Source organism: Montipora foliosa, chromosome 12 (genome assembly GCF_036669935.1).
Source record: "Montipora foliosa isolate CH-2021 chromosome 12, ASM3666993v2, whole genome shotgun sequence".
Taxonomy (NCBI): Eukaryota; Metazoa; Cnidaria; class Anthozoa; order Scleractinia; family Acroporidae; genus Montipora; species Montipora foliosa.
Window position 1 is genome coordinate 38,913,547 of NC_090880.1, and position 13,439 is coordinate 38,926,985.

The 13,439-nt window shown below is 39.6% G+C and overlaps 1 protein-coding gene and 1 long non-coding RNA gene across 3 annotated transcripts; both read right to left on the minus strand.

The window, feature by feature from the left end:
* Window positions 1-1,623: 1,623 nt before the first annotated feature.
* LOC137979903 (uncharacterized) lies at window positions 1,624-3,765 on the minus strand. Its single transcript, XM_068827219.1, has one exon. It carries the CDS (start codon window positions 3,763-3,765, stop codon window positions 2,185-2,187), a length of 1,581 nt encoding a protein of 526 aa, XP_068683320.1. The 3' UTR covers window positions 1,624-2,184.
* Window positions 3,766-6,040: 2,275 nt separating this feature from the next.
* LOC137980354 (uncharacterized) lies at window positions 6,041-10,266 on the minus strand. Of its 2 annotated transcripts, none has more exons than XR_011118496.1 (3): window positions 9,977-10,266; window positions 8,581-9,749; window positions 6,041-7,910 (listed from the first exon to the last, which is right to left on the minus strand). It is a non-coding gene; the product is annotated as an uncharacterized lncRNA (long non-coding RNA). The 2 variants fall into 2 exon arrangements; XR_011118495.1 differs by having other exon boundaries at window positions 8,581-9,686; window positions 9,787-10,266.
* Window positions 10,267-13,439: the final 3,173 nt, after the last annotated feature.

Below are 13,439 nucleotides of genomic sequence, written 5' to 3' on the forward strand. Positions count from 1 at the left end.
ATTGGGAAATTACATAATGCAGCATGTCTTACGTAGTTGGCGACGTTTGGTGGGAGATCTTTTCCAATCTAACAGCGGTGAAGGGGAGAGAGTAAGTAAAACATGCTTGAGATAGTTACATAAGACAAGTTTTTTTACCATTTACCAAAAAAACCCGGAAGTTTTTGTTGGAATGTAAATGGTAAGCCTATTTTGGTCGTCCCAAACGGAAAATTTTAGGAGAAAACGGGATTTCTCGAAAGGTAGTTTAAACTTGAAATACCAAACGGAAAACGTGTTTACCATTTGCAAACTTCCATGATTTTGCCTCTCTCCAGACTCTCTCGGTGAACTTGAACAAATTGTGTTAATGGTATACGCCGATCCCAACTGAATTTCCTATTCGGGAGTTTTTGCTTACGATTTGAAGAAACCTAGTACCAGCCGGTTTCTGCTTGTAAATGGTAAACAACCACACTCTCTTCATCTAAATGCAAAGTCTCTCCATTCCATCAAAATCATGCGCAGTTGACCTCAAACGGAAACCCTGGCAAGCTGCAGAGAAAATAATCACCAAAAAACTAAAAATATGTCATCAAGACAACAGTAGTATGAAAAAAATTGCTAAATGAAATCTTACTGGAAGCACCTAATAGAGGCATCCATTCAATTATGTACTCAAGCGAGCAAAATTATGACAGAGGAAATGAAAACCAGACCACCTGTCAACCCCATTATTATATTTTGTTAAATTGTATTTACATTGGCTAATGACAATTTTTGTTTTCATTATTTAAAGTACCCCCCTTGTGGGTGTTTATATTTTTCAAACACCGCCTTTTACATCTAATTTTTTTTGGGGTCCCCAATTTCTCATTAGTTGTTCCCCCCCCCCCTCCCCGACAAGTTTTTGTGAACGCTCCCAGGAGCTCATCACTGAGGACAGTTTTGTCCTCAATTGATTCCTAAATCAATCCTTCCCCGAGTGACTTTATTTTTAGGAACATGTTTTTCCCGCGAAAAGTATCATATTTCTCGTGACGCAGAGATAGCTCTGTTTTGATTGGCTTTTACAACAGTGGACGTGCTGAATCTCCAGGCGTTCTATAAATAAATCTACTCGGGAAAGGGTTGACTCCTACGCTAAGTACGGCAGATTCACTACTTGCGCAAATCCCATAATACGCCTCTTTTACCCCCAAAAAATCTGCATAGGCATTGTTTTCGACTTCTCTTGGGACATTTTCATGTCCCTGGAGAAATAAGTGTGATTCATTATCGTAAAAAGCAAGAAAAACCAAAAACAACGAGAAATTCGCATAGAGATGTCTATTGCTGCTCGCTCTCCGTAGCAACAGAGAAAACCAGAAATGGAACGAGCAAGCTGAATAATCCGAAATTTAACAAATGAGAGCAGAGAAAGGAGTACCAGAGAGAGAGTTTGTTCAAGATACTTAATTGCATTGTAATAATTTATTTAAAATCGGCCATGTTTTTGAGCGGTGTGGGTGTCTTTTATTAATCCTTATGACTATTAAAAAATAGCTGAGCTAACTTTCATAGACAAAGTGATCGGACTAACCATAGTTTATATACATGTGTTTATTTATTTATTTATTTATTTATCTATTTATTTATAGGCTTCGCCATTTGGCCGGGTAAATCTTACAGAGCGACAGCTCCAACAAAAGATCTCCATGGACTGGCTATGAAACTCAGAAGCTAGAACAGTCAGGGCCAAAATAGCGAACAAAAACATAAAACAAAGAAACTTGTCGGGTTTCCTAACCATATAATTATGGACTAAAAATATACTATGGACTACCATGCTTATAGATTCTTGAACGGGCTCTCATGCAGATGGCAGGAACGTTGAAATCTACGTCGTCTCCTACCGGTAATTTGTCAGCTTTGCTGACCAAAAGAAGCACAGGCTCTGAAAACAAGAATATAAAAGAAGCCATCTTTTCTATTCTACGTGTGCTCAGAAACGCAAACTCCGTCGCTGTCGTTCTTTATTCGTATGCCAATCGAAACTGAGATCGCGTTTGACTTCGATTTCATTCAATCTTGCTAAGCCCGTCGCCTTTGACTTATGCTTGAAACTCCTTAAGGTGTTTTGTTTCAGTTTTCCGATTCCCTGTCGATTGCCCCGCGTCTCCCTGTTCGTTTAGAGAATGACTAAGTCTCCGTATTTGTCTAACCTCAAGCCACAGCAGCCAAGTGCTTCATACAAGTCTTAATCCTCAACAACTTGCAGCGCTGTTGCTCCTCAAAACCATCTATTGGCGATGAGACTTTAAGTCCATTCCAATCACAAATTTCTCCGGACGGAAAAGCATGTGTGAGAAATTGTCCAATAGCACTTTTTATTACCAATTCGGGGGTCTGGCTTAACATGCGTACTGGCTCGTGGGTTTGCTCGTGTAAATGTTTGTTTTCCGTCGAAACCTTTGCATACGTGAGGAGAAATTCTCGGATTTCATTTTCCTCATCAAAATTCCTACCCTGCTCTTTTCGTGCGGAAAGTACGGGAGAGGAATTAGTGAATCGTTTTCCAAAGACCTTTCTGTTTGTCATGTTTGGAACGTATCCCTTTGCGAGAGCGGGTCGAATCACTCTGATCTCGGTCGTTTCAAGCGCAGGTTTTTGCCAAGCGCTTAGTCTTCTAAGGGGTGCAGTAAGTAGAAAGGACCTGGTAGGGGATACAGTTTGCGTCGGTGGCACGCTCTGTTCAGCAGGTTCGTCTCGCCCGGGTTTTCCCGAGGGCTGCACCCGAGGTGGAGCCAGTGCGCTCGACAAGAACTGGCGACTTTGCGAAATCTTCCGAGTAGACACCGAACATTTTTCTTGGTCACTGTTAGGCTCCGGATCTGTGTGTAGCTGTTCGCTGATTGTTGCTTCGAGATTAAGCACTTCGCATACGTAGTCAGACTTAACAAATCGTATGCTGCTTCTACGTCGCTTCATTATATTTTTCAGAGACTCTTTCAACTGCTTATCCGTCAGACTATTTAAAACCTTTTCGTCTCTTGATGATATATCTTCTTGAAGTGTTTGGGTATCATTTTGTGAGCAGTTTGCTGCAGTGCAATCGTCTAAAATCACTCTCTGTCTTCCTTGCAAACACTGTTTAAAATTCGCTCTTCTGTTGTCTCTTGTTTTTGATGCCGGCAACTCAGATTCCACGTCTTGAAAATCCTTTGATAAACTATTATTGTTGCTTTCGCTGAAGTCTGGTTGAGGGATTTCTCTGTTGCTACTTTGCCCGTTCTTGATATGTCGACTGTAAATACTTTTGGTCCCTTGTAAACAGTTTTTTGAGGTTTTCTTTCCGTTAGCTTGTTTTTCTTTCTTTCTTGTATGCTCTACTCCGCTAGAACGAACAGCTGCGCTAGATGAAGTCAATTTTAATTCAGATGTCGTGCGATCGACACCATTTGGTTCTCTCGTTTCTAGTTGCTTATAATTACTGCCCTGGTAGCACGATGTCTTCCGCCCATTCTTTTCCAACTTCATTCGCAAACTTTTCTCTATGGCCTTCGTAGCAACGAGCAAATCTCTTCCTTTTTGACGACGAATAATCTTATGTCGGCTCGTTGGATAAAGGTTACCCACAATCACTAGTTTTTTCGACCTTTCAGAGACAATTTTATCAGCAGTTGAACTTGGCAGCCGGTTGTCAACATCATGTCCGAAGGTAACTCCGTGGCATTTGAGACGATTGTGATCTCGTGTATTTAGGAAAACCTCCGTAACCTTGACTTTTTGTCCATGAGATGTCATCGTTTTCCAGGAAATATGACCCAAGTAATCACTTGAACATAATGACAGACATTGTGTTTTTGCATTTCATAGTAGCCAAGAAGTCAAGATATTTCGATAAATTCTTGCAGCGGTCTTCCAGGCGCCACGCGATCTTATTCAATCGTCGACATTTAGTACTCCGGAGTTCAATGTTTACATTGTAATCGGTTGCTACCAAAGCTAATTGATCTAGTGAGTAGCTAGAGACTTAATCAATATCAATAATAAGCTATAACCTGTCAAGATCTTGTTAAGGTTAGGCTTACCTCCGGGTACTATTGGAAACAGTTACTGAAATTTTAGTTGCTAACATTCAATGACACTTCGGTGATAACTGGTAAACGCTATGGATACTTTTCATGAAATTAGCTCATGCGTGTTGAGTGGTTGGACCAATTCACCCTTTTTGATGCTAAATAAGGATTAGGCACTAATTGTTTATGTAAACCCATTTTCTTCTTTCTTCTTGGTTCCCTTTGCATCGAGGTAGAGTTTGGCAAAGTGCTCTTTACACGATGAATCTATGGTGTTTTCCCGTCTTCCAAACTGCAAGATTTTTTTTGCCACCCCTCTTCCCCTCGCTTGCCTTTTAATTTTCATGTTTACCAAGTAATATCTCACCAGTTCAGGTTTTCTTATTTCAATTAGTACAAAAGGAATACTAAGTTGTCACTTAGCTTAATCTCTCTGTCCGTTAAACAACGATCGTTAAGCGCACTCATTATGAAGCCCCACGTTAATTACATGGCTTTGTTGCCACAGAGTCGGGATTGCATTATTAAGCAAGAGGTGTACGTGTTCTATGGCTGCCAATATTTTATTAGGAGGCAGTACGACTCAGTGGATAGAGTGCTTGCCTTGAGATCTTGAGATCACTGGTTCAAGACTCGTTCTGTTCAATCAAGTTAGTAACATAAATATGTAAAAATATACTAGTAGAATTCAGTTTACTATATACAATGATACAAAAGTCACATAGTGGTATCTTATTCAAAGTTTACGATATAAGATAAAGATGAAGGTAGTCCCTGGTTCAACTTCTCTGCTTCACTTGTAAATAGCCCGGCAACTGGTTTGCCTTCGTCCCGTTAGGATTCTTAACAGTTGTTAACGTTGTTCAGTGTCGTCTGCTTCGTTTACTGTCTTTCAATGGCCCTGAAAGCCTCTAGGGGTAGTGGTCAATTAAGTATATGTGCGTGTATGTGTATGGTGCGTGGATCTTTCCGTGAGCAGGCAAAAATGAACAAAATCCCTCGCTGTGATTGCCTACCCGAGCGGGCAAGATGAAGCTATACTGCCCGCTCGAGATTACTCGCTTGGTCCCGCAAGATCAAAGATAATTTTTTGGTGTTTTATCCCATATAATAAATCCTTTATTGACCAGGCTTGTTCTGTCAAGCTTGTTCTTTTTTTGCGTATTTATGGACTTCGACTTCGTTTCAGTCCATAAACACGCAAAAAAGAACTTGGCCACTATCCAGCCATCTTGACCTCAGGCTTGGTCAATAACCGTCATATATCTCAAACTAATGTTTCCTTTTTATTTCAACTCATTCGAAGTATGTCTTGTGAACTTATTATTTTTAACAACCTGGATCACTGCATGGATACCAATATTCACCAGGCCTCAGTTGTTCAAACGATGGATAGAGCTATCTGCCGGATAAATCACTATCCAGTGGATAAGTCGAAATCAATTGCGCTATGCAATGGATAGTGATCACTTATCCGGTGGGTAGCGCTGTCCACCTTTTGAACAACTGGCGCCAGGTCAGCTTGACGAACTACTGAAAATTTCAATTGTGTAAAACTGTTTACATGGAGGTATTTATCACAATAACTAAGAGGTAAATGTGTCCAAATTTGTGATTAAATCTAAATGCTACAAATCAACGCTTAAATCTGCTCGGTAACGCTGTTTCGTGTTTCTCCCCTCAGTTTTTTATCACGTCAATTCTTTAGAATGATGCTCTTCCCTCTTCTCAAAAACCAACATTTGATTTTGGAGGGCAAACAAAGAGTATTATGGTATTTCTGAAAGTGGCCTAAATAGCAGCTTTCTCTTCGCTTGTATCAGCTTTCCTGATCTCGTTCCCAGGACTCCCATCGTTTTTTGGCCAGCAGCCCAAAACGGAAGGAGAGCTCCCGGAATTGAGGTGACGGTTTTCTACTCCCATCACCCATCGCATGAAGTTTTTATTATCTACGGGAAGGAGTGGGGTGGGGGGGGGGGGGTGAAAGGGGGATAAAACGTTATATTGGATCATGTTTGGTTAGCTAGAGGGTTCAGCAGATTGAAAGCTTAGGGTCTCCTCCCTACCTCGTCCTTCTACGGAATCCTACCCAACCCTTCTCTTTCCTTTCATGAAAAAATGACTTTCGAAAGTTCATAAATGTCAACGAACTGGCCCCAGTTGTTCAAACGAGGGTAGCGCTATCCGCCGGATAAATCACTATCCAGGAAATAAGTCATAGTGAAACCAATTGCTCTATCCGCTGGATAATGATTTATCCGGCGGATAGCGCTAATCATCGTTTGAACAATTGGGGCCTGATCGAGAGCAATTCCTACATTCCTTTTTAAAAAGTCTTACGGCTTGAATACGATTTTTTTTCTTCTTACTTAGAAAAAAATTTCGAAGGACGTTCACCCGAGAATTTGACGAGCTGGTGACTGAATTATGGGGAATTAATTACATTACTACAGAAAAAAAGCAAGCGCTGGTGAACGTTTTATTCTTAATTTTTGACAGAGTCGGCGTGGTATTAAAAACGGACTTTGCGCTTTAATTCACTCTATGTATATTTGACTTAATTATATATAAAAATATATGTTCCTGGTGTTTCGATGAAAAACGTTCTAATCTTTGCGAAGATCTTATATTATTTGACTCCCAGTGTTGAGAGCAGAAAAACAGCGTTCTTTAAAAATGCATCGTGATATCTTTCTAATTTCCCAACTGCTCTCTCCAGGGGTCGTTTTAGCGTACTGTCGTGTTTTCCTTATTTTCATTGAAAAGATGATCCATTCGTCCAGCCAAGTAGCGACTACAAAAACACCGATAAGGGCGAAAAAGTATTCTTTCCTGTCACAGAAACGCACTAATTCTGATTCTAAATATGAAGTCACAGCGTACGCGTAACGAAATGACGAGGTATATCGCTAACAGTCTTGTTCTCAAAAGAATCATCAGTGCCTCATCTTCTCACGTTTTCAGTTGTCAACTCCTATTTGTTCTTCCTCTCAGCATCTCAAGTTTAAAATTGTTTAAATATAAACATTTTTAAGCCTTTTAAGTGCACTCGCAATGACTTCCATGTCTGGCCATCAAGTTTGAAGCCATAAATTTCATTTTCACCCATTTGTGCTTTCGCTTTGGTGATCCTCGTGTAGCCGTTCCGCGTTGTGATGAAATCCTGAACTTTCGTTAGTTTATATGTGAGACATATTTTTCCTCAATTTGCGCAATATCTATTAAATCGTCTTCGCTTTCGTACTCAAACCCGTCTTTATTTATAGTTCTCGATACTGTTTCTTGGTCCATCAGCTTGTTAGTCTTCTGTAGCGGTGTGGGGTTTGACTGTCTGTCTAGGAAAAAGTCGTTCGTCGAAGAACCGTTATATTCCTCGATGCTTTCCTTCCACTCGATCGGCTCACTGTGGTTTCTTTGAATCTCAATGTGTCGCCCGTACGAGGCGCGCGGTCTTTCACGCTGCCGGGGCCTCGCTATTTTCGGCGTACTGTAAATCTCAGGAATTTTAGGCTTTCCGAGCGCGCCTTTTAAAAATGTTGCCCTATCCTCGTTTGACTTTGGCCTTCGATGAATTCGTTTCGGTTCGAAAGCGGGATTCTCGAGTTGCGCATTCCGGGAATCATGCAGTGCTTCACTCAGCGGAGGAAGACGCTTAAGTTTGTCGCTCGTGATATTCAACACCGGGTTAACAGGGTTCTTTAGTAAGCGTTCTTGTTCCACAATCAACCGCAAAACTCCTGTCGATTCTTCATCGTTAAATTTACTTCTAGGGGGAAACCGTCGAAGATTTTCAGTAGTGTTTTCCATAGTTCGTGCCGCAGACTTCACGTTACATCCTTCTTTTTGTAATTCATAACGTCATTCTTTAGACTGAAATCAAGAAGAGTGAACTTTTCTTTATCCTCCTACAATGAATATATATCAGTTGCAAAAAGGGTCGGGTAAGACGGTAGTGCTTTGTCCCCTTAAACACAAATTAAGAAGCAAAACATTTTTTACCTAACTTGAGTTTAGCTTATAAGACGCGTGGAGCACAAACAAGAGTCTTAATTGTGCCGCATAAATTCATTGAAGATGAAATCACTGTTTTCCCCAAAGCGCAAACTAGCAACAAACATTTCGCCCGCGAATATGAATCAGGCAGTTTAGCTAAGAACGTGCCGAGTACCAATGAAATCCCGGTCTTAACTTTCTAATTCTATCCCTTTCGTCTTTTGTCGATAATGTATCGCCCTAAGGCAATTAAATTTGTCACATCCAACCTGTCGAATGAATGAAGTCTTTGTTGCGGATTTTGTAACTTAACCTCGAGAAACGTCTTAAATTGAAAGTGAGTGATTCCCTTGTCTCTTGCGAGAGTTTTTGCTAATGCTTGACTATTTTAATTTTCCAGTTTGTTTTTGTTTGAGTTGCCACGAAATCCGAAGTTTCTGGAATCCCTCTCAACTTGATTAATTAAAGAAACCACTTTTTGTGTTGCGTAGGTTTCGGAACGGCTATTCCGGGCCATTTTCATCGCTTTCTTAATAATATAACTCACCATTCCAACCGGCAAAATGTTACGCTTCCTGACTTGATTTTTTGTGTTGCACTTTTCGAAATCTTGACACCTTTTCAACTCTTTCTAACGTAACCTTCAGTTCAAGGGCATATATTTCGGGAGTATAATAACCTAAGTTCAATAGAGAGCATTAATTACTATCATTTATGCCTTTCTTATTCAGCTTTGTGACGCGAGGCTCTGATAGCAACTCTCTCAGCGTGTTGTGAAAAACATTGCGGACAACAGGTGCAAGCTTAGTGACAATGTTGTTCCGCCTTGTTTCCATGGAAACAAGGCAAAAGCTCGTTTTTGATGCAAAAAAAGGAAACTTGAAAACTAAAGGATTTCTATACTTGGTGAGATTTGCCACCCAGTCATCTACAAGGCTCTTCTTTGAAGTCCAAAAAGGAATGCTGCATTTTATATCCAAAACCATTACACCGCTAAATATGCATGAGTTTCGAAGATGTCAGCGGCTTTCGCTACTTTTCAAATGCGGAGCTCGTATTGCGATTTTTTGATGTATAAGCTTCCTCCTTTCAACAGATGCAGTATACATCGAGGAAATTATCCCCCTACTTACATAACAACATTTCTACACCTCTTGTGTATAGATATAAAATATCTCGTCTGCCTGATTCTTGTTCGAACAGCTCGCTTTCTTCTTTACTTTCTTCTCTGACTCACTCAACGTTTTCAATATATTTATTCAAAAGCAAACTTGAAATCTTCTCCGGTTAGCTAAATCCATCTCAATTCTACTCCAACTAATTTAAATGAAAAAGAAGATAAAAACAATTCTTACATATTCTTTATGCATTTTGAAGCGGAAATAAAACCAATTCTCGAGACTTTTTTGCAATGTTTGAAAACATATTTACGGATACTTTCAGTGTTAAGAGAAAATCACCATCGCATTTGTCAAATACATGTTTGGAGGAAAAACATCTGTAAACCTCAAAGTCTTTGGGGGGAGCGGACCTTCTAAAGTAATGTTCCTTCACTGCCAAATTGTTACAGTACATATCTTTTACGGGACTGTGTGCGCACTCTTTCCACCAGATTTCTCTTCTCCATCCAGCTGGATCGCCCTTCTCTGTAAGCTTGATGCGAAATAACATTTTTCTCAACACCGATAATTTCAAAGCTTACGAGGAGGTCTTAAGCTTGAAAAAAAAAGAAAGAAAAGAAATGAGGTCTCACCATGAATAGCCTTTGTCTGACTTCGCAATTATCTCCAGCATCAGGTTGCCAAGCCTTTGAATTTTCAGCCCCCCTAAGGATTTTGTCTCACGTTTTGCGAACCAAAAATTAAGCTTACATGAACGCACAGTTCTTGTCTAAAATGGAGCGGTGCCCTTTGGTGTCTAATTTCAGTTTGTTTCGAACCTACCGTAAGCCAGAAACAACGAGGTTTTACAACTTGTTTAAGGTCGGAGCTCAGTGTTTGTAGATAAATAGCCTTTGACGAGAATTTGAACACTTTTTTTTTCAAGCGGCTTCGGCTTTGTCTTGAACGTCTGCCAATTTATTCATAGCTTTGCATTGAGAATTTGTTTTATGGCACAAAGTGGATAAATATCGCTTTAAACCATCTGGTTAAGAAATCGATTAACTTACGTTACATCCACTATAAGCTATTTAACGTAGCCTCGAGCGATGCACGAAAAACAAATGGAAAAAAAATTAGCATTTCAATTTATAGCAGGTTGTTTTTTATTTACCAGAAATTCTAGACTGAGAAAATGAGAAAAAAAAATAAGTTGCTTTCCGGGATGTTAATGTGTCCTTACTCAAAGTACCTTTGTATGATTTATAAATTATTGCATGTTTCACTCAAATTTTGAAGAAAAAGATGTTCTCATTAAAATTTGCGTGTCTGCGCAATGAACTAATTGGAATATCAAAATGCAAAAATATTTCCGTAATATGTGTTTTCTGTCTTCTAGAACTCTCCCGAAGATTGATTTATCAAAGTAATAACTCGTTCTCGCTTTCTTCAAAACTAGTAGGGATCCAAGGTTGCTATGACCTTTGCTTTTGTGTAGTGATGTTTGGATGTGAGTTCTCCATCATAAATCAGCATTTATATTGGCGTGTACGACTTAAATGGTTGCGCAGAGTGTGAACTTACTAATAATATATTTTATCGGGGAAGTGACCCATGAAATTTGTTTGAAAGTACGCTCTACTTTCTTTACAGAAGGAATTTCAGTACAGTATCTTAATTGTGGAAGACGCCAAATGCCCAATTTTTTTGGGTGATTCAGTTATGATTTTCACTTTTCATATCGGAATGAAGGCAATTTACCTAAGAGAAGATTTTGTTTTTGGTGAAACTAAAGAGACTATTTTAGCGATAGCATTTAAGTATAAATGAGTGGAAATCTAAAAAAGTAAAGGAACCACAATTATAACGGGTACATTGTAGGGCTGTCATCTTGTGTGGCCCTGTATATTCTGCAACGATTTAAAGCATTACAAATCATTTTAGAGTATGGCAACCAATAGATGGTTTGCACTGAACCAATCTAAAGACACAGACAACAATAATGTAATTTAAGACTGCTTTTGGACGAACACAAGGAGGAAATAAGAGATCTTTTGTTTTCGTCCGCCAACATGGCGTAAGCGTCAAAACCACCGAGCGAATAGCCCCACCCTGAACAACTAAGCCACACGCCAGCCCCTCCCACCCCGCCCCTCTCAGCATACCGAAGTAATTGTTGAGCGGGGTGTGGGATGGAATGCAATAAATTTTGACATTAAATGGATTGTTGACTTTTTGGTCTTCTTGGACAAGAATGATAAATGGTCGGCTCCGATGAACTCAGTAGGATTGTTAGTGATCCCACGCAAACAGAGTTGCCGGTTCCAGTAATTTGGAAACAGGACAACCAAGGGTGCAATATTTGACTATTTAAAAAAATTCATTAAACGCCACTTATACCAGCTAATAAAAGTTAACCGTTTTTAAAATCGAGTATCCGTTTTTCGGGGAGGTGGATAACTACATCTCGGCAGTGTCTGAGAACCGTCAACATGGTTACATGTGTGAAACTACTTAAAACGTATTATCACAGTCAGCTGGGAAATATAACTCCAAAGTCAGATTAGCGCTTAATATTCTCAGTTTGTTGCTCTCCGAAAAAAGGAGCCTTTAAATCGATCGTAATACAAACTGATCCGGTAACGAGCCATACTGAAAGGTGCGGGAATCGTCACAAGTGTAGAAAAGACCCTCACTGCTTTGTTTTGTTAGATTGAAATGTTCTTTCGTTCTCCATATGAGTCCACTTTAGGTTACTTTCAAAACATCACGTCTTCAAGCTTGCTTGTATTAAATTAAGTTCTTAGCAAGACATTTAAAAGCCTTTGGGGGTTTTTCAGTACCGTAGAGTTAACACCTTATCTAAGGAAAATCCAAAAACTGTTGTAATCAGTTATACTTCTCACATTTCGACACGGATGACACGATATTGGCAATTAAAAAATGACAACATCCGGGTTTCGTGGAATAAACTACACTTGTGCTTGCATTTGAACAGAGCCGAAAAGCAGGCTTGAAATCTCGTCTCATTTTTAAGCAAGAGGAAATGTTATTGAAGTGTTCGCCCTCAAGCCTTCTTCTGTAGTCAAGGAAGTAGAAGAAAACGAGGAAATAAAACAAAATGGAAAAGCCATGACACTTAGTGTCTTACCTTTGATTTTGCCGAGCTTTCGTCCATTCAGTTCTACACCGGCCCTAAGAAATCGCTAGTGCGAATAGAAGAAAATACACCTTTGTTTTTATACAATTTTCCTACAATTAATTATTTATGTTTTACTTGTTCTCTAGAATGATGACAGGAAAAGGAAATAATGTATTTACTTTAAGAGGTCATTTATTCCTAGCCATGTTTACGCCAAATTCAAAATAGCCTCAGTGAAGCAGAAGTTTTCATTTAATGGAAATCAATTAGGGCGAAGAAGCGACATACAGGCGCCGATGCTCATCCCTTGAGCCATTTAACTGTGGCAATAACAAGATAAAAGGCATACAGTCGAAATTTACACCTTGAGAAACTTAGTGTGGCGAAGAATATGGAGATTTTCCAGTCACATGGAAACTTGCCAAAATGTTTGAACGTTGTAGGGATTATTTCGTTTTACTGAGAAAGCTTAAGTTTGAAACAAGGAACAAGCCATGCAAGTGATCAGAGAAAAAAAGAGAACGACTTCAAAAAGACCATTAAGTAGACTGGAAATTGTCTATTGACCTTAATTTCCAGTTTTTAAGATGCAATAATGTTCAGTTAACAATATTAAAAAGTTGATAAACATTCTCATGCAGTGTGCAACGTCGAAAGTGACTTCTAAATCCTTTCGTTTAGAAACCCCAGAGATTGCTAAATGCATGGCTGGCAACTAGGTACGTGTCCTGTTTCCATAATTACAGAACAACAACTGTGAAAACGTTTTGGCAAACTAGGGCGTGGCAGTTTTGCCACTGAAAAATGTGATTCCTTAGTCAGGTCCAGACTCAAGCTAGATTACTTGCGCATTTTGCTATTTTCTGCTTAAAACTGGTAACTTGGCTCTAGCCATATGACATGAAATAAATTATTGTGAGACCTGGTGACGATCCATTATAAATTTCTTCAAGAAGAGGTGTTAGACCCTGTAAATTTGACCTACTTCCTTCCAAGTCGCAATCTCTTCACTTGAAGATCAACCGCCATTATTAACAATCAAAAGCGGCATCTACCCCGGGGGGAGGGGGAGGGGGGACTTCGCGTATAAAGGGGTGGAGTGTTCGTCGGAAATTTTGAATTACACCCTTAAAGGAAACCAATCTGGGCGCGGCCCAGGCTTTT